The 21,281-nt window shown below is 42.5% G+C and overlaps 1 protein-coding gene across 5 annotated transcripts in view; it reads right to left on the bottom strand.

Annotated features, from left to right (window-relative positions):
* Window positions 1-21,281, bottom strand: part of COL16A1 (collagen type XVI alpha 1 chain) — a 272,606-nt gene that overhangs the window by 223,567 nt on the left and 27,758 nt on the right. For all 5 annotated transcript variants that reach the window (XM_058196500.1, XM_058196501.1, XM_058196503.1 and 2 more), the window contains exons 3-4: window positions 11,862-11,936; window positions 6,059-6,176 (exon numbers count right to left, since the gene is read on the bottom strand). In XM_058196500.1, the coding sequence (XP_058052483.1) occupies window positions 6,059-6,176; window positions 11,862-11,936 (193 nt within the window). The remainder of the gene's footprint in view (window positions 1-6,058; window positions 6,177-11,861; window positions 11,937-21,281) is intronic.

Here is a 21,281-nt window from a genome sequence, read left to right as displayed (position 1 = left end):
TTTTCCCAATACTTGAAGGGTTGTCACAGGGAAGAGGGAGTCAATTTATTCTCTAAAGCACCTGAGGCCAGGACAAGAAGCAATGGATGGAAGCTCATCAGAGGGAGATCCAACTTGGAAGAGAGGAATTTCCTGACAGTGAGAACAAGTCAGAAATGGAATAGCTTGTCTCCTGGAATTATCACTCATGGTTTTCAAGAAAAGATTGTCCAGGGTAGTATAAGACTCCTGCCTTGAGCTGGAGGTTGAACTCTTCCAATCCTATGATTCTATGATTCTAAATTATAGGATGGTCACTTCCTGTTGACTATTAGGCAAAACGTCCTGATTGTAGGAATGGTGGAGCAGTTGACCCTGTTGCCAAGGGAGACGATAAGCAAATCTCCATGGACGTATTTAAACAAAGGCTGGACAGTGCTCTGTCTGCGACGTTTTATCCTGGATACTTGCCCTGATCTGAGAGTTCCCAGTCTGCAGCTGAGCATCAAGCAAACATTGATTCACGATCTCAAAATAGTTGTCTTGGACGCTGGTATCACCACCAGCATCTCAGTGCAAGCTGGTTCATTTCCGCACTGCATGTGTTCTGAACTGAGAGGGAAACAGGCCTTGGATGCAATGGTGGGGGATGAAGCAGGAATGTCTTGAAGGGGGCTGGAGGGAGAGGTTACAATAATGGGGGTCCTGGGACCTTCCAGATGCTGCACTGCTGGATTTTTTATCCCAGTGATCCAAACAACCATTGTAAATGGAAGGAAGTTGTCATCTATCACTGTCTGGAGGGTCACAGATCTCCCATTCCTGCTTATAAATACGAGTGTACCCTCTGCGATGCCTCCTCCTGCAAAACAGTCTCCCCAACATCACTAGGCAGCCATCCATAGACACCCAAATTTAAATCATTTGACGAATATGAAATGAAATGTAAGCATTTTCATGAAGAAGCTTCTTGGATAAGAAGCAAAATATTTTCAAGGGAAAAAAAAAACAAAGACAGTCCAGTTGCCTTTTGGAAAAGCATCTTTGGGAGATGGTAAGCATGAAAAGGGGCCGGAATAGCTCAGGCTGTAAGGAGCCTGTTATTAGAATACAGCAGCCTGCAATTACTGCAGGTTCAAGCCCGGCCCAAGGTTGACTCAGCCTTCCATCCTTTATAAGGTAGGTAAAATGAGGACCCAGATTGTTGGGGGCAATAAGTTGACTTTGTAAAAAATATACAAATAGAATGAGACTATTGCCTTATACACTGTAAGCCGCCCTGAGTCTTCGGAGAAGGGCGGGATATAAATGTAAAAAAAACCAAAAACAAAAAAAACCTATGGAAGCTTCTGGAGTTTTCACAATTCTCACTTAAACTCTCAAGCCAGTTCATAAGAGACTTGGAACAAAGACTCACAAGGTTGGGTAATCTTGTGAGATTTTGGCTGCTTGAAACTAAGCTGCTTTCTGTGTATAAACTGAAGAGGGAACATCTGAATGACCTTCCCCCCCCCCAACACCCACCACCTTGCGTCTGGCTTTTCTGTCCAGGCCCCAGGAAAGGGCAGCCCAACCCAGCTAGTAAACAGCTTCAGCATTTGCAGGCCATCCGTCTAGTCCTGTCCGATTGGATGCCAAGTTTTGCTGGAGCAAGAAAACACCCGCCAAACAGGAGGAATTGCCGAAGGGCCTGGAAAAGGCTCAAAGCCTCTGTTGCTTTTGGGTAGTGATTGACTTTCCAGGATTGAGATTCTAGTTGTTCAGCTGAAGCTAAATTACCCACAAAACCCATCATTTGAAGAACCCAAACAGTCTTCGCTGGGGGGGGGGGCACAGCTAAACAAACCAGACCAATTACAAACTGTTGCATTCACATAGGTTAAAGCTGATTAATTTTAACATAGTTACTTTTTTTCCGGCTTAATAAATTGTGTGAATTCAAACTATTTGATTACTTTAGGCTATGATATATATCACATGAGTTCAGAAAATAGTTCAGACAAGTAAACAGCTTAGTTGTATTATTTGCTCAGTTTTGGGTCTTAGATTTGCTCAGATTTGGGTACTCTGAATAGAGACTCTTCTGCATTGAGATATCAGGGATCAAAGGATTAATTGATTTAGGACAGCTTTCTCTCCCCACCGTTCAAGGATTTTTTAGAGACTCACGTGGCAATCCTGCTCTCCTCTGAGCTATCAGCTTGTGTTCAGACAATATGTTAATTAAGGTTAAAGTGGGGTTGGGTAGACTGCAGTCCACAACGCTGTGTGAACCTGGTCATTGCATGGAATCATAGCATGGCTTATTATAAAGTTAAAATGTTTTGTCAAACTACACAACTATCAATCAGGGATGATATTCAAACCTAAACACAAATATCACTTTCCAAATTCTGTTTGGACTCAGCGATTGGCATAATTTTATACAGTGTACTAAACCATTCTTACTTTAACTATGTGTCAGCCTTATTGAATGAACAACAATTGGCTGAATAAACTGAATATTCTCAGCAGAAACCATGGATTGACACGATAAAGTTTCTTATGTGTTGAGTAGATCTACATAGCCTTCCTTAGCAACAAGACAACTTCACTCCCATAATTCTCAGCCACATTCTTCATACATCGATTTGAGACCCAACTCAGTTTGGAGATCTCAAGTTGGTGATGACCAGTTTAGAATATAAATTCTTTGGAAGAGGCAGTGATCACAGCTTGGTGTGGGTGAGGAACATAAAAAAGTCATGACTCCTAGCTTGGTTCAACACCAATGAGTGACTAAATAGATACGCCCATACTGTTTTCCAGGCAACAATACATAAATACTATCGCTCCTAGGATCATTTTCAACTTCCCTGGGAAGTTGGTCTTTCATCTGAGAACTAACAAATTCTACCTGAATTTACCATTTGAAGCCAACCACAATTGCTAGAGTCACACAACATATAGTGCACTTTTTACTCTTCATCATAGCATGGAAAGCTTACCACAGTCCACAAGCTGATGAAAATGATGCATTATGGTTATCAACTATTGCTTCCCCATGTTCAACTCTGGTTTGTTGCTCACATGGGAGGCAGAACTGCATATCTGCATATTATTTATTAAGAGGCTGCCACAAAGAAAATGGGATCAACTTAGTCTCCAAAGCACCAGAAGGCAGAACAATGAGCAATGGTTGGAAACTAATCAAGGAGAGAAGCAATCTAGAAATAAGGAGAACTTTTCTGATAGTTAGAATAATTAATCAGTGTAAAGATTTGCCTCCAGTTGTGGGTCCTCCAACACTGGTGGTTTTTAAGAAGAGATTTGTCTGAAATTATATGCAATATCCTGCTTGAGCAGTGGGTTGGACTAGAAGACCTCCAAAGTCCCTTCCCATTCTATTATTTATTGCTATTTTACTAGGCTTCTAAGCCCAATAATGCAATTGTGAATGATTTTGAGTAGCACACATCCCAAACATATGAAAGTCACATTAAAAAATACTCAACAGAATAAGAACAAAGTATATCAATAACACAATGAATAATTATAGTCAATAGAATCAGGAATATTAATTAGTTAATCCATGAAACCAACCTCGTAAAGCAGCATTCCATGGCTAGGGGAAATAAGATGGAAACAACATGGCCTGCTAGAACAGCAGTTCTCAACCTGTGGGTCGGGACCCCGTTGGGGGTCGAATGACGATTTGCCAGGGGTCGCCTAAGACCATCGGAAATATGGGAAGTATACTTGTGAGTCAAAGAATCGCGCTCCAATGGTTGACTCCACAAGCCAGCTGCAGGCTCTTCAAATTGCTAGCCGAATTCGGCTTCAGGTGCGATGGATTAAAAAAGAGAGAAATCTTTGCTCTGATGTCTCCCTCTCAGGCCAGCTGCAATCACTCCCAATCGCTAGCCTAATCTGGCTTCAGGTGCAATAAACTTAATAGGGAGGAGTCTCCGCTTTAATGCCTCCATCCTCAAGGCAATCACAAGCACTTCAGATCACTAGCCAATATGGCTTCAGGCGTGATAAATTCAAAACAAAAATAATTTTATGGTTGGGGTCGCCACATCGTGGGGAATTGTATTAAAGGGGTCGCAGCACTATAAAGATTGAGCACCACTGTGCTAGAATAACCAAGTTTCAAAGTTCTTGGAAAGCAACAGGAAAAAGGGCCATTGCATCTCAGAGGAGATGCTGTTCTGCAAGAGGGGAGTATCAGTTATCTCATTTCTGACTCCTGAAGATGGCATTCCTTGAGTAAAGGATCACCTGCCCTCAGATCTTGCAGATGAATAGACACTATTGGGAATTGCAAAAATTAGGAATCTAATAGAACAGAGGTATCAAACGGGCCGGATGTTTCACGCATTGGCCACGCCCATCCCCATTTTAGCAAAGGGGGAGAAAAGTCGTGATACATCACATGACAACAATGTGACAATGCAAGTTTGACATCCCTGTAATAGCAGCTTTTAGACTAATAAGCTTCATTAAAAGGCAGAAGTCTCAAGTTGCAAAAACTTTAGTAAAATTTATTATAGGTAGTCTTTGACTTACGACTACAATGGAGTCCCACATTTCTGTTTTTAAGTGAGGCATTTGTAAAGTGACTTTTACCCCATTTTACTTGCTTCAGTTGTTAAGTGAATTACCGCAATTGATAAGTTTATAACCCAGTTGTTAAGTGAATCTAGCTTTCCCACTAACTTTGATTGTCAAAGGTTGCAAAAGGGGACACAGCAACGGTCATAAATATGAACCAGTTGCCAAGCGTCTGAATTTTGGTCACATGATCATGGGGATGCTGCAAAGGTCATAACTGTGAAAAAGGGTCATGTCACTTTTTTCAATGCTATTGTAACTTTGAATGGTCGCTAAATGAACAGTTGTAAGTCGAGGACTACCTGTAGTCTGAAAGCTTCTACCAAATTTCTGCTTGATGACTGTGGATCTTCTCCAATAATATCTACTGAAGGTAGATGGCCCTGTAGATACCCAGATGCTGAGCCATCAACCAGCACCTTGAACTTCATCTAGAAGCAATAGTGTTATCTGGACCAGGGGTCTCCAACCTTGGTAACTTTAAGACTTGTGGACTTCAATTCCCAGAATTCCTCAGCCAGCTTTGCTGAGAATTCTGGGAATTGAAGTCCACAAGTCTTAAAGTTGCCAAGGATGGAGACCCCTGATCTGGACCAATCAGGATGAATTTCAGGCCGATCCTGCATTCAGCAAGAACAGCCATATCCAGCAGCTCTGAGGATCCTTTTTTTTCCCTGGGTTGTGGATAGCATTTCAGAAGCAAGCTTGGCCACTGGTACCCACCTGTACTCCCAGGTACTCTTTTTCCCACACTACTGTTTCCTAAATACAAGTAATCCTCAACTTGGGGCCACAATTGGAGCTTCCGTTGCTAAGTAAGAAGATTGTTAAATGTGTCATCCCTGACTTTATGACCTTTTTTTGCCATGGTTATTAAGTGAAACAACTGCAATTAAGTGAATCATGCAGTCATTAAAAAATCTAGCTTCCTCCATTGAAATTTGTTGCCCAAAACTGGTTGGGAAATGGTGATCCCATGAGCTGGGGATGCTTCAACCATCATAAACATGTGTTGGTTGCCAAGCGCCCAAATTCTGATCACCTGAGCATGTGGATGCTCTGCCAGTTGTAAGCATGCAGACCAGATCAGCATCGTTGTAAATTGGAATGGTTGCTAAATGAATGGTTCTAAGTTGAGGATTATCTATATCTGCCTTAACAATCATGTCTGAAAATCTCGGTTGTCGCAGTTGGTTATGGCTGCTTTGGTCCACCTTCCTCGTAGACCTTCACCTCCCATTGATAAATGGGGAGAAAGAAGGCTTCTAAACCAGCTAAGATCTGGTCAGTTTCTCAGCCACTGGCCCAGCAGATAGGTTTTATTGCTATATTTTATTGCCTCAAAACAAATTCCTCCAGCACACAGTTGGAACAAAGAATTAGAACTGATACTGATGCATGGCATAAATTCACACAGAAAACAGGTTATCCACAAGCAACAGTCATGTAGCAGTTTTTAGAGTCAAGAGCAGAGAACACTCACTTCGCCGGATGAACCAAGGAACTGTTGCCTAATCGGAGGATCATCGGACCTTTGGGATTGCGTATTTTCTTAACCGATGAGGTCTTCAGAAGACCAAACCTCTTGATTAGATTAAATCCTGAAAAAGAGAGAAGAAGGTAAACTGAGAGTCTATTGCAAATTTGGGGTGTTGTAATGCAATGCATAAGGGATGCGGTAGCTCAGTGGCTAAGACGCTGAGCTTGTCAATCGAAACGTTGGCAGTTCAGCGGTTCGAATCCCTAGCGCTGCGTAATGGGACGAACTCCTGTTACTTGTTCCAGCTTCTGCCAATCTAGCAGTTCAAAAGCACGTATGTTGTGTCTCGTCCGCTTTCACCGCAGCCGGGGCCTTCTTATCTGCTTCCGAACGTTGAGGAATGTCCTAGTATGCCTCCCGGCCCCAGCCCTGGCTCCATGCCCAGACAGGCTGAGGAGGAAGAAGTACCTCCAGCTCCCAGCTCTGGCTCCATGCCCAGACAGGCTGAGGAGGAAGAAGTACCTCCAGCCCCCAGCTCTGGCTCCATGCCCAGGCAAACGGATCAACTAGACCCCTCCCCCTCCCCCCACAGCGTGTGAGCCTGAGGAAGGTCAATTACCAACAGCTACAGACTGGAGTGACCCTCGCTTCAGAAGAATTGATAGGCGGCGGCGACAGAAGGAAGGGAGGGGCAGGCCTGGATAAGTGCTGGGTCATGGAGCCACATCCCATGGCCTATATAAAGGATCTGCTTTCTGGCATTCTCTGGGTCAGGCAAAGTCTAACATATCTTGCTGAAGTTACTTTCTGGTCTCCTGCCTGCCTTGAGAACTTTGCTAGGACTTTGGCAGAGCTGCAGAGGCATGCCTGATTCGGATTTCCCTGACCCGGTCGTCAGCGGAGGAGTGGGACATGACAACGTAAAAAATGCAAGTAGAAAAAATAGGGACCACCTTTGGTGGGAAAGTAACAGTGTTCCATGCGCATTTGACATTGAGTCATGCCGGCCACATGACCATGGAGACATCTTTGGACAGCGCTGGCTCTTCGGATTTGAAACAAAGATGAGCATCACCCCCAAGAGTCAGGAACAACTAGCACGTATATGTGAGGGGAACCTTTACCTTTACCTTAATGCAATGCAGGGAGGGGGAAACACCAGGTTGGGAAGTCTAATTTCACCATCTATCTTTTGAACTTTCTCTATTGGTTCATAATATCTTCCTTATTCACCCTGCAGAATAATAAAGACTAATCCCTGAAAATATAAAATACAGGGGAATAATAAGCTGTGGGGCATTAGAAAGGAAAAGAAGGAAGTCTTTTATAGGTAAAAATATGTTTCAGTAAGAATGCCTGAAAGTCCATCTTTGAATGTGGTGCATCTCTAGTCCTGACTGTATGACTGTAACTTTGTTGCTTGTATCCTTATGATATATATTTATATTGATTGTTTTCTGATTACTTTTTGTATTCTACGACTATCATTAAGTGTTGTACCTTAGAATTCTTGATGATTTTTTCTTTTATGTACACTGAGAGCATATGCACCAAGACAAATTCCTTGTGTGTCCAATTACACTTGGCCAATAAAAAATTCTATTCTATTCTATTATTTCATTTCATTTCATTTATTTGATTTTTATACCGCCCCTCTCCCGAAGGACTCAGGGCGGTGTACAGGCAAATAAAAACAGACAAGACAGTATTATATAAAATGCAAGATTAAAAAACTTATTATAATTTGCCTAAAAATTTAAAAAATATAGAAACTAAAACCCCATTTAAAATTAATAATAAAAACTATAAAATCCATAAAATTTAAGCCAGCCCCGCGCGAATAAAAAGGTGTGTCTTCAGTTCGCGGCGAAAGGTCCAAAGGTCAGGTATTTGGCGCAGACCGGGGAAGTTCGTTCCAGAGTGTGGGAGCCCCACAGAAGGACCTTCCCTGGGGCCGCCAACCGACACTGCTTGGCGGACGGCACCCTGAGAAGTCCCTCTCTGTGAGGCGTGCGGGTCGGTGGGAGGCATATGGTAACAGCAGGCGGTCCCGTAAGTACCCAGGCCCTAAGCCATGGGCGCTTTAAAGGTCATAACCAAAACCTTAAATGCACCCGAAAGCCACAGGTAGCCAGTGCAGTCTGCGCAGGAGAGGTGTTACATGGGAGGTACGCGACACTCCCTCTATCACCAGCGCAGCTGCATTCTGGACTAACTGAAGCCTTGAGTGCACTTCAAGGAGCCCCATGTGAGAGCATTACAATAATCCAAGCGAGAGGTAACGGCGCATGAGTGACTGTGCACAAGGCATCCCGATCAAGGAAGGCGCAACTGCGAACCAGGCGGACCTGGTGGAAGGCCCCCCTGGAGACGGCCGTCAAATGATCTTCAAACGACAGCCGCTCATCCAGGAGGACACCTAAGTTGCGCACCCTATCCTTTGGGGCCAATAACTCGCCTCCAACAGTCAGCTGCAGCTGCAGCTGACTGAATCGGGATGCCGGCATCCACAGCCACTCCGTCTTGGAGGGATTGAGCTTGAGCCTGTTTCTCCCCATCCAGACCCGTATGGCTTCCAAACACCAGGACAGCACTTCAACAACTTCATTGGGGTGACCTGGGGTGGAGAAGTACAGCTGAGTGTCATCAGCGTACTGATGGTACTTCACCCCAAAGCCACTGAGATTGAGATTGAGATTGGCTGCTCCTTTAACAGGTAAAACTAAGGAAAGGCAGAGCATTTTTCCTTCAGGAAAATAAGGACTTCAAAATGTTGAAGCTTCAGAGTCTATTTCAACCCATCATTTAAGTGTCTGTTTGTTTAAGGTCATAGTCCCAAAGTCACAGTTAAAATACAAAGCATCTCACAGACACACAGATACACCCCATTCATATCCAAAACTTAAATGACATTTTGAGCCAGCTCATCTAGCAACTATTGCTATTACACAATATTTGGTGACTTTTCAGGGGATTTTACAGTACGGATCATCTTGTAGGAAGTGTACAATTGCCTGTTGGAAGCTGTCCAAACAATATGTGATGAGATTAGCTCAGTCCTCAGGGAACAATAGACAGGGCACTTGAGGAGTCCATAATCAACTGTTTCCCCTTCAGTGTCCAAACATCTGGATGAATGCTTTTGATGGTGGATATGATTAAATCTTCCCATCAATGGCACCCAGGATAGGGGGCCTAAGACATAAATCCCCTTCTAGGCAAAGGCACAAGGACTGGATAAAAAGAATTGGGTATTGTAAAAACGCAGGTACATAATATCGTTATAGTAGGGATGGGAGGTATTTAGCTTTATCCTTTGGTACATTAAGATCAAAACATTTTCTGCCTGATCTCATTCCAGAAAAAAAAAACACTGGGGAATAAACCCGAAATGTTCAATCATTGTCCCCATTTCAACACATCATCTCTTTTGTCAATGCAAAGGATGCTGGGAGTATCTTTTGGAACATATCACGAGCCATCCTTAAAAGAGGGTTTCTCAACCTTAGCAACAGAGGGAAGGAAACACCTGAAATTAAACGTGCCCATAACTCCTGCAGCACCAACTTTGGCTTGCTAACGTGCCCCTGTGTTTAGCAGGGGTGTCTTTTGTAGCAACATCTCCATAAAAGGTGTTACGTTAAGGCAGTGTTTCTCAACCTTAGCAACTTTCACACAGGTGGGTTTCAACTCCCAGAATTTCCCAAGCAACATAGTTAAAATAGTTAGACCTCAGCTCAGCCTCCTGGCTGGGGAATTCTGGGAGTTGAAGTTAAAGTTGTGAGGATTGACAAACACTGCTTTAATATAATACCCCTTATGGAAATGTTGCTGCAAAACACATGGTGGACACAGGGGCATGTTAGCAAGGCAAATGTAGCCACAGAAGTTATGGTAACCTCTGATTTCAGACAAAGCAGGTGTCTCCTTCCCTCTGTGTTCCAGGTCAGGTTGCAGGCACCTTTTAAAGCAAAGGATCTACTTTTCACCAGAAATGGGTTTCAGCAGGTTCTGATCAGTTCTGGAGAACCGGTAGCAGAAATTTTGAATAGTTTGGAGAATCGGTAGTAAAAATTCTGACTGGTCCTGCCCCCATCTATTCTCTGCCTCCCAAGACCTAAATTTAACTCATAGAATCATCTATTGTAATGTCCTTCCTGTTAAAGACTACTTCAGCTTTAATTGCAATAATACAAGGGCAACCAATAGATTTAAACTTAATGTCAACCGCTTTAATCTAGATTGCAGAAAATATGACTTCTGTAACAGAATCATCAGTGCTTGGAATACTTTACCTGACTCTGTGGTCTCTTCCCATAATCCTAAAAACTTTATCCTAAAACTTTCTACTATTGACCTCACCCCATTCCTAAGAGGACCGTAAGGGGCGTGCATAAGCGCACAAACGTGCCTACCGTTCCTGTCCTATTGTTTTTTCTTCCTTCCTATATATATATATATGCTTATACCTCCTAATATTTACTCATATATATGTTTATATACTATATAACCTTTCTGTATGATACTTACATATATTGTTGTGACAAAATAAATAAATAAAAATAAAATAAAATTGGGAAGAAATGGGGATTTTGCAGTAACCTTCCCCTGAAGTGGGGAGGGAATGGAAATTTTACAATATCCTTCCCCTGCCACGTCCACCAAGCCCACCAAGCCACACCCACAGAACCGGTAGTAAAAACCCACCACTGCCTTTCACCCCTGATGTCAGCGTTCCAATTAATGCACCATAGAAACTGGTGGGCACAATATTACAATCATTTCAACTCCATGATGAACTACATTCCTGGGGGAAAGACTCTACTAGCAGATGCATTATCACAAAAGCCTCAATACAACAGCAAACGGGAGGAGGTGGTTCACCCCATGCTTCCCCCCTCCCAGCCAGCCTCTCAAGACACCACCCAAAGGCAAGCGCAATGGCAGAGGGCTGAGGACTGCGAAGCTCTAACACAAAAGTTAAAACACAAACTGCCTAACGACCTCTGGCACAAAGCCAACCCAGGAGCCCTGACCCTCAGAGATGGGCTAGCGTGGAAAGGATCCAAACTTTATGTCTCCAACAGCCTGCACCTCCAAGTACTCCAAAGGAGCCATGATTCCATGCAGGTGGGACACTTTGGCTATCTAAAGACCCCATACCTGGCATGAAGGAAATTTGATGGCCAACGATGAAAAAAGGCATTGAAGACGATGTCAAAAAGCTGTGCCACCTGTGCGGCCATGAAAATGATACCAGGGAGGCCCCCAGGACTGCTCCAACAAGTGGTGGATCCCTCCCATCCATGGGAGGAAATCACTGTGGACTTCATCATAGTACTCCCTGATAGTGGGAGAAATATGATCATTTGGACCGTAATAGACCTGTTCTCCAAACAAGCCCATTTCATGACACCCACATTCTTACTTCTTTTCTTCCATTTCTCAGCCCTGGGAAAAGTGCCAAAATGACAATCTAGGCTGCTGTCACAAAATGTCAGACTAAGGTTGTGTTCCTGGGATGAATTTCAGGCTTACAGATCAGGCTGCAAGGTAAAAGAAAGGCTTTGATGATATCTGGGCAGTGACCCCACAGCTGCCTAACCTCCTGCCACATCCCACCCTACCCCACCTGCACCTGGAGAAGACAATGCCAAAAAAACACTCCTGCTTAGTAAGTTTTCAGCTCAAGAGGGCTGCACGATAGCTAGACCTCAATGGGTGGGGCAGGTCAAGCAAGCAGAACTATCTCAATCCCACAAATCTGGAGGAAAGAGAAGGAGGAGAATCTGGACTGCCCACTTACCAGTTATATTTACAAATTCATCACTGCTGTGGTCCAGCCGGAGACTTTCTTTCTTCAGTAGCGGACACTTCTCCCCTATAAGAGAACGATTAATAAGAACAATTAATCAATGGAACTTTGCCTGGAAGTTTTCAAAAATAGACTAAACAACCACTTGACCACTTGTTCGGGAGGTATAAGGACTCCTGCCTTGGGCTTGGAGTTAGAGTGATTGATGATAAGACATGTTCTAACAATCACCATGGAGCACTGACATTCATTAACATGTGAGTTAAGCCCCCCAGATATCATCATATATCTTGCTTTCAACTGTACAAAGAGACACAGGATTCAGTGTGGAATGAAGACAGGACTTAGCTTCAAAACTGGGGGGATGTTGCTCAAGCAACTTTGGGATTTTTCCCTGGCAGAGAGGTTAACTCCAACTCAGAGGCCAGACCTGCCTTGCCAAAACCATTCTCAGAATTTTTCATGTGATTTTGTTTTGGAAATGACAGAAATAAATAATAAGATAGCTGTTCTAAAATAGAAAAATGACTCATCTGTTGGCAGACATTCACCAGGCCCGGCATTTGTTTTCTGCTGAAGTTTCTCTCTTTCTCTCTTATCCTCCCACCCTCTTCTCCTCACTAGCCAACCTATAGATAAAAGTTAGCATGGATGCTAACAAAAGACTGCAAAACAGTGTTGCCACCAGCTATGTTGCAGTGCCCAGAAATCCTCAGCCAGGATTCACACAACGTGGTGCACTAAGCCTTTGTATTTATTGACTGGCTTCCATTAATCTGTTTGATTTCCATCCAAGCTTTCATTGAGGGGTCCAGAGCCGTCCATGTAGTGCTTCTTCCTTCTGCTTTTTTTTCACAACAATCCACTTGATGTGGGCTGGGCTGTGAGGCAGTGACTGGTTCAAAGACACCCAGTGAATTTATGCGGCTGCAGACAGATTTGACCCTCAGTCTTCCTGTTCCTAAGTCATCACCTTAGCAACAGGTGACCAGATCAGGAAAGAATTAATGGCTGCATTTGCACAACTTGGGTGATTAGAATTAGCCTTGGTTACTTATTTTGTATCTTATCATAGTATATGAACCAGTGGTGAAATCTGAACCAGTTTACTACCGGTTCTCTGGCTGCGTATGTGTGCTGCGCAGTGCACACCATGCACCAAATACGAGGTGCACATGCCCAGTGCATGGCAAAAGGAGGCATGCGATAAGTAGAACAGCACGCGGGGGGGTGATCAGCTGTGGCGCACAATCTTTTTTTTTACTTTTAAAAGCATTTTTTACAACTTCTTCAGCCAAATAAGTTGTAAAAATATGCTTTTAAAAGTAAAAAAATAGGCTCTGACTATCACATGACTCAGCGGGGCATGGGGGCAGGGGCAGAGATTTTTGCTACCAGTTCTCCAAACCACCCGACGTCATCGCTACCGGATCGGCTGATCCAGTCAGAACCGGGAACATTTCACCCCTGATATGAACCTACTCAAGGTTCTACTCTCTACTCTTGAGCCTGGCAGTTACAGTCATAAATCATGGCAGTCATAAAATGGGTCACTTTTACAACTTTTTTTGCAATGGTCGTTAAGCAATCACCATGGTCAAAAAGCAACTGCCATGGTTGTTAAGCAGCTCATTGTTTGCTATGGACCAGTTTTGCCAGAAGCCAGAAGTAAACGCTGGTTTTCACCAAAACCATTGTGTATTACAGTCAGTGCTGAAAACCACCATAAATGTGGGTGGGTCAGTTGCCAAGTGCCCAAAGTACAGTCCGGTGATCATGGGGCAGGGGAGGTGACTTCAGAATTCCAAAACAGGGTTGTAAGTAGGTTTTGAAGGAGTCCAATGTAACTTGGACCAGTCACTTTGTTATAAGTTGAAGGCTACCTGTATTTAGTTAGGCCACAGTTGTGCAATATTGTTATGATGTTGTTTTGGATAAACCCAGAAAATGATTAAAATCAATAATCAGATTAAGCAACTTTTGTGAAACAGCACTATCAGAACAAGGTGCGCATTGGGAGATGCTTAGCTGAAAAGGTACAAAAACCCATCTCGCTGGTTCTTTTGCATGCATACGAGGAGCCTGTGGAATGGGGAATAATAACATCTCAGCAACAAAGTTTCTTTCAAAGGAGACAGAATCAATTAGCTTGCTCACATTAACAGAGTGGTTCACTCTGCTGAGTGGACACAAATGTTTGAGTGGGTAACTTGAGCAGTGGAGAGAGAGCCTTTGTGCTTTCAGTTGATCAGCTAAAACACATATAATTAACAGCCAGAACATCCTCCTCCTCCTGGCTTGAAATCCCTATTTTTCACATCTTTCTCTGGAGGAATAAATATAAGAACTACAGTAATGGGTATAAGATGGATGCAATGGTACATCAGCCCTTTTCTTCTTTTAGCAATTTCTGCTACCCTTTCAAAGTTCTGACTCTCCACTTATTTGTCTCTGCATTTTTACGGAAAGCTATTCCAGACTCAGATTTTATCAAAGTATTGAAATGCTGCAAATGGCAAAGAACAAACAATACAGAATGGAGGATATTTCATTTGGCAGAAACATAGCTCTGCAGCGGTTCCTTAGAGGCGCAATTTTGCTAAAATCTAGGTTGGTCCTCACCAGTTTCCGAATGAGACAACAATCATCTATCTCCTTTGTGAATATGCTTATGTGGATCACAAAGGATGAACAATTTGTACCCAAAACTTTTCAATGATTGTAAGATTGTAAGAGGCAAGATGATTCTGCCCTACAAATAATCCTCAGTTTATGACCACAATTGGAATCGCAGCTTCCATCTCTAAGTGATGAACTCGTTAAGTGAGTAGTGACTGATTTTACAATATTTTTGCCTCAGTTGTTAAGTAAATCACCATCCAAGGCTTGGGTACAGGAATGTCACAGGACATCTTGCAGAGTTGTGACTTGACAACAGGCCCTTAGCATAAATATATATATATTTACTCACAAACTGTTGTGCTTCTTAGGTTCGCTCTCTTTTGCTTGGTTCTTGACTGGAACTGCTATATAGGAGCTAGAAAAATAAATGCAGCAAAAGGAACATTTGCTGCACACCAGATCTGGTATCTCCACTATTCATGGAGTTCTTGTGGTCTACTGCTAACGTTCTTAATGATGACTTGGAAGCAAAGTTGATGCTTTGGGACACAGAACGCAACCCAATTTCCTGCTTTAAATCTCTCTCAAATAAAGTTTTTCAGTGGGAGGGAGAGGTGGGGAAATGACATACAGCTTGAATCATTAAGCCTTTCCTCATGTTCCTGTGTGTCATTGTAAGCTCTTAAACAAAACAAAACAAAAAAAGATGTTTTCTCCAAGGAAGGATGTGTGGACTACAAGATCCCTAGAGTGTGCCTCCTAATTACCAGTTATTGACCAGTTGCTATCATGGTTCAGCCACAGCACATTTTTGCAAAGGACTTTGCAGCTGCTGAAAAATGGTCCCTGGGGGGCCCTTTAGAGGCATCCAAGACTGCAGCCCCAGCTCTTTCGCTTCCAGCCAAGTCCATTAAAAAAAAACAAATAGGCTTTAATTATGAAGTTGAGGAGGGGCAATGGCAGAGATGTTGTCAGTTTAGCCTAGGTCAGTGTTGCTCAACCTTGGCAGTGTTAAGATGTATGGACAACTCCCAGAATTCCCCAGGCAGCTTGGGAGTTGAAGTCTACACATCTTAACATTGCCAAGGTTGAGAAATGGCGTTCCAGGTACTATGTTTGAGATGTCCCAGACAGAAGATGCCAGATAAATGGAGATGGGCAAATGACTTTCCTGTCTTTAAAAAGGGGGAAAGGAAGACTCAGACCTTGTAAATAGATTGTATACTTCAATGTTTGACTGGGAATTATATCTTAAACTTGCCAAGGTTGAGAAACACTGTCCTAGAGATTTGAACAAAACAAAGAATAGAATAGAATAGAATAGAATAGAATAGAATAGAATAGAATAGAATAGAATAGAATAGAATAGAATAGAATAGAATTTTTTATTGGCCAAGTGTGATTGGACACACAAGGAATTTGTCTTGGTGCATATGCTCTCAGTGTACATAAAAGAAAAAATAAAGTCCTTCGGTGTTCTAGGATACAATTAATCTGGCCAGGAGATTTAAACTTAATCACAATTCAGCTATCCCCTGCATACATTTCTCCCAAGCCTCAATCTTTCTTGTTCATACTACTCTTCAGTTTCTAGGAGGAACCTATACTTTTTTTTTTTGTTGGAGAAGACTGAACCAAACCATACAGTATGTTGTGTGCCTCTACTTTCTTTTCTTGTTTTCATTTTCCTTTCTTTTTTAAAAAATAGTTTTTATTGAGCTTTTCGCTTTTAAAAATGGGGGAAAAAAACCAAGGACAAAAATCACAGTAAAAAACAAGACATACATAACAATACAATATATGCTACTTTTACAGCCTTCTGTATCGACATATATAGTCTCTATTTTTGTTCAGTTCTTCTACTTTCTTAAATGGGAAGCTGATAAACTGGTTCTTTTCCTTTTCTTTTGAACATCTGGTCTGGGAATTCTGGGAGTTGAAGTCCATGCATCTTAAAATTGCCACTGTTGAGAAGCACTAGGCTATGAGATTCTCTTTAACAGGCCAGTGAATTATTTCTATACTGCAGGAGAAGCTGAGCTGCTTCAGATAAGAGCATTCAGTTGCCATCAAAAGCTGGCCTGAAACAAACATCTATGGATTTGAAGATTCCTCCTTATGCAAAATATTTGAAGAAATGTATGCATCTCCAGACAAGACAAAAACATAATAAATGAACAAACAAACAAACAGGCAAGCTGTTAGAGATCATCAACGTTCCCATGGAAATAACCACATTTTCAATAAGTTAACAAAAACCAACTCAGAAACTGTCAGAGTAAACACATTGCTCATGGAGTTATTGCTGTTGCAAGGAACAAAGAAAGGTCTTGGGTTGTGTTAAGATGAGGTGTCCGACAATTCCTGGAAAATCTTATAATATTTCAGAGCAGGAAGAATTTGGAGGAGAAATACATAGAGGAGGATCAGGAAGTCAGGAGAGGTCCCAAAAAGTCCACGAAGTATGCAATCAAAGCCCCATCCTTTGCACGGTTATTGTCACCATGTGGACTACTATACATTGACTGTTTGGAACTTTTCCCATAAGACGAGAAGTGTGTTGGGGCCGGGAATGATAATTAAGGTCAGTGTTCTGTGGCACTCTGCCCCGCTTGGCATATAATGGTGACCACTTTATGATGTCACCTGAACATGCTGTTCTGTAGCAACCACTTTATTTTATTTAGTAGATTTTTTTATCTTCCCTTTATTAATTTATAAGTAACCCAAAAACTTACCTAATACTCCTTCCTCCTATTTTCCCACAACAACAACCCTGTGAGATGGGTTGGGCTGAGAGTGAGTGACTGGCTCAAGGTCACCCAGCTGCAGGGGTGAAATGCTATTGGTTCGGACCGGTTCTGCCAAACCGGTAGCAATGATGGTGGGTGGTTTGGAGAACTGGTAGTAATGGAGGTGCAAGGCTCCACCCACCCACCCGGTCAGGGTTCAGTTTTAACCAGGAAGTGATCTGATTTTTACCTTCTGCACATGCGCAGAAGGGTTTGCGCATGCGCAGAGGGTCTGCGTGTGCATGTGATGCACGTGCACACAAAGTGAGCAAGCACACGCGGTGTGTGCACTTTCAAACCAGTAGGGAAGGTAAGTAGATTTTACTCCTGCCCAGCTGATTTTCATGCCTAAAGTGGGACTAGAACTCACAACCTCGTGATTATTGGCCCAAAGTCACCCAGCCAGATTTCATGTCTACGGTGGGTCTAGAACTCACAACTTTCTGTTTTCTGCTCCAGCAACATAACCACTACATCAAACTTATTTTGCATCCCTATTCTAACTCGCACTAAACTCCTCTGCCTTCAATTTTCCTAACAAATATACGCTCACTTGCAAATAAGATGGATGAAATACTCCTCTTAAACAAATACTATTCTGATTTTCGCAATTCAGCAGTCCTATGCTTCTCTGAAACCTGGTTAAATGAATCAATTGAAAATAGCAGCCTGAACATTCCAGGATTTCAAATTGAACGATCAGACAGGATTCCAGAAACATCTGGTAAAAAGAAAGGAGGAGGCTTATGCCTATATATTAATTCAACCTGGTGTCAAGATTTTAACATAATTTACAAATTCTGTGACAACAATTTAGAGACTCTAATTATCAACTGCAAACCTTACTATTCGCCTCGTGAATTTTCCTCATTTCTTCTAATTGCTGTTTATGTCCCACCACAAGCCTGTGTAAACGAGGCATTACGAACTCTAGCTGACCAAATCATGGAGGCTGAAGCCAAACACCCTGATTCACTGGCCATTGTTTTGGGAGATCTAAACAAGGCAAACTTAAGGAAAGAACTACCAAAATACTTTCAGCATGTCAATTGTCCCACCAGAGGCAAGAATACTCTAGACCACTGCTACACAACACTAAAAGATGCCTATCGGTCTTTACCACGTGCAGCTGTAGGACACTCTGATCATTGCATGATTCACCTTGTACCTGCTTACAGGCAAAGACTTAAAGCCATAAAACCAATAATTAAATCAGTGAAAACCTGGACGGAGGAATCAGAATTAAAGCTACAGGCATGTTTTGACTGCACTGATTGGAATATTTTTAAAGATACCTCTGCAGACCTGGATGAACTCACAGATACTGTAACATCATATGTCAGCTTCTGTGAAGACCTATGTGTACCTACAAGGAACTTGCGAATACACAGTAATAACAAACCTTGGTTTACACCTAAACTTAAGCAGCTACGACATTCCAAAGAAGAAGCCTACAGAAAAGGTGATAAAATGCTGTACAATCAGGCCAGAAATGCACTAACAAGGGAGATAAGAGCAGCAAAAAGAAGCTACTCTGAAAAGCTAAAGAATCAATTTTCAGCAAATGAACCAGCAAACATGTGGAAAACTCTTAAAAATATCACCGGCTATGGCAAACCTCCTTCCCAGGCTGAAGGTAATCAACAACTGGCAGATGACCTGAATGAGTTTTACTGCAGGTTTGAAAGGAAACTACAGCCACCTATCTCCACAACCCCCATCTCAGACACACCAACAGCAGCCAAGCCTCCTACAACTGACCCCATTTCATTGGGTTCACAACCCCTAGTGATCACAGAAAAGGAAGTGCAGGACCTATTTCACAGACAAAAGCCAGGAAAAGCTCCAGGCCCAGACAAGATAACTCCTTCTTGCTTAAAAGTCTGTGCTGACCAATTGGCCCCCATCTTCACCCATATTTTCAATAAATCACTAGAGATGTGCTATGTTCCTTCTTGCTTCAAACGCTCTACCATCATCCCAGTGCCGAAGAAGCCCACCATCAAGGAACTGAATGACTACAGACCAGTTGCTCTAACATCTGTAGTCATGAAAACCTTTGAAAGGCTAGTGCTTTCCTACCTGAAATCCATCACGGATCCGCTGTTAGACCCCTTGCAATTTGCATACCGAGCAAATAGATCAACAGATGATGCTGTTAATATGGCTCTGCACTACATCCTACAACATCTTGAGTCTCCAAAGACCTATGCAAGGGTCCTTTTTGTAGACTTTAGTTCAGCATTCAATACCATCATTCCAGACATTCTTCTAACTAAGCTAAACCAGCTACAGGTACCGGAACAGACTTGTAAGTGGATCACAAGCTTCCTAACAAACAGGAAGCAGCAGGTGAAGCTAAGCAAGATCACATCAAATACCTGTACAATTAGCACAGGGGCCCCCCAAGGCTGTGCTCTCCCCACTTCTCTTCTCTCTGTATACCAATGACTGCATCTCCAATGATCCATTTGTTAAGCTACTGAAGTTCGCAGATGACACAACAGTGATTGGTCTCATTCGAGACAATGACGAATCCGCATATAGACGAGAGGTCGAACGACTAGCCTTGTGGTGCAACCAAAACAATCTGGAACTGAACACACTCAAAACCGTAGAAATGGTGGTAGACTTTAGGAAAAACCCCTCCATACTTCCACCTCTCACAATACTTGACAACACAGTATCAACAGTAGAAACCTTCAAATTTCTGGGTTCTATCATATCGCAAGATCTCAAATGGACAGCTAACATCAAAACATCATTAAAAAGGACAACAAAGATTGTTCTTTCTCTTCCAACTCAGTAAGCTCAAACTGCCCAAGGAGCTGCTGATCCAATTCTACAGAGGAATTATTGAGTCTGTCATTTGCACCTCTATAACTGTCTGGTTCGGTTCTGCAACCCAACAAGAAAAACACAGACTTCAGAGGATAATTAGAACTGCAGAAAAAATAATTGCTACCAACTTGCCTTCCATTGAGGACCTGTATACTGCACGAATCAAGAAGAGGGCCGTGAAAATATTTGCAGATCCCTCGCATCCTGGACATAAACTGTTTCAACTCCTACCCTCAAAACGACGCCATAGAGCACTGCACACCAGAACAACTAGACACAAGAACAGTTTTTTCCCGAAGGCCATCACTCTGCTAAACAAATAATTCCCTCAACACTGTCAGACTATTTACTGAATCTGCACTACTATTAATCGTTTCATAGTTCCCATCACCAATCTCTTTCCACTTATGACTGTATGACTATAACTTGTTGCTGGCAATCCTTATGATTTATATTGCTATATTGATCATCAATTGTGTTGTAAATGTTGTACCTTGATGAACGTATCTTTTCTTTTATGTACACTGAGAGCATATGCACCAAGACAAATTCCTGGTGTGTCCAATCACACTTGGCCAATAAAAAATTCTATTCTATTCTATTAAAGCAGGGGTTATGTGCTGTACTAAAAAGGATTGAAGTGGGAGCCCCTTTCATAGAGTGACATATGGCAGTTGGCTTTAATGGGGTAGCTTTTGTCTCAGTGGCAACTACTGGCCTCCCTTCCTCCCCTGTTTAATTTTTCTCCTACCAAGCTGAATCCACGGGCTACTTTGGCGACTACTTCCATGTCCAGCAAAACCAGAACTTTATGGGAAATACCAAGAATGACAAACTTGTGTGTACTAATACATGCCTATTCAAAATGCTACCAATTTTGGGTACTGAGCAAGGAGGGGATGGAGATTAAAGTAGACAGAGGGAAAAAACCCCAGAATGATGGACTATCGCATCACAAAAGACATAGCTGCTTTCTCCGTTATAAAATACAAAGCCGCATTGAAATGTAAGAATGTGGGACCGAAGCTCTGAAAGCAAGGATGAATGGGAAAGGAGCATAATTTCTCAGAAAATAAAATGTTTTCTGCATTCTGGATTACCAGATGTATCTGGGAGGTTTGCATACTAGACAGGAGGAATACAGCTCTCTTCAGAT

Source organism: Ahaetulla prasina, chromosome 10, assembly GCF_028640845.1.
Source record: "Ahaetulla prasina isolate Xishuangbanna chromosome 10, ASM2864084v1, whole genome shotgun sequence".
In the NCBI taxonomy this organism is placed as follows: Eukaryota; Metazoa; Chordata; class Lepidosauria; order Squamata; family Colubridae; genus Ahaetulla; species Ahaetulla prasina.
This window is presented reverse-complemented; position numbering and strand designations above follow the sequence as displayed.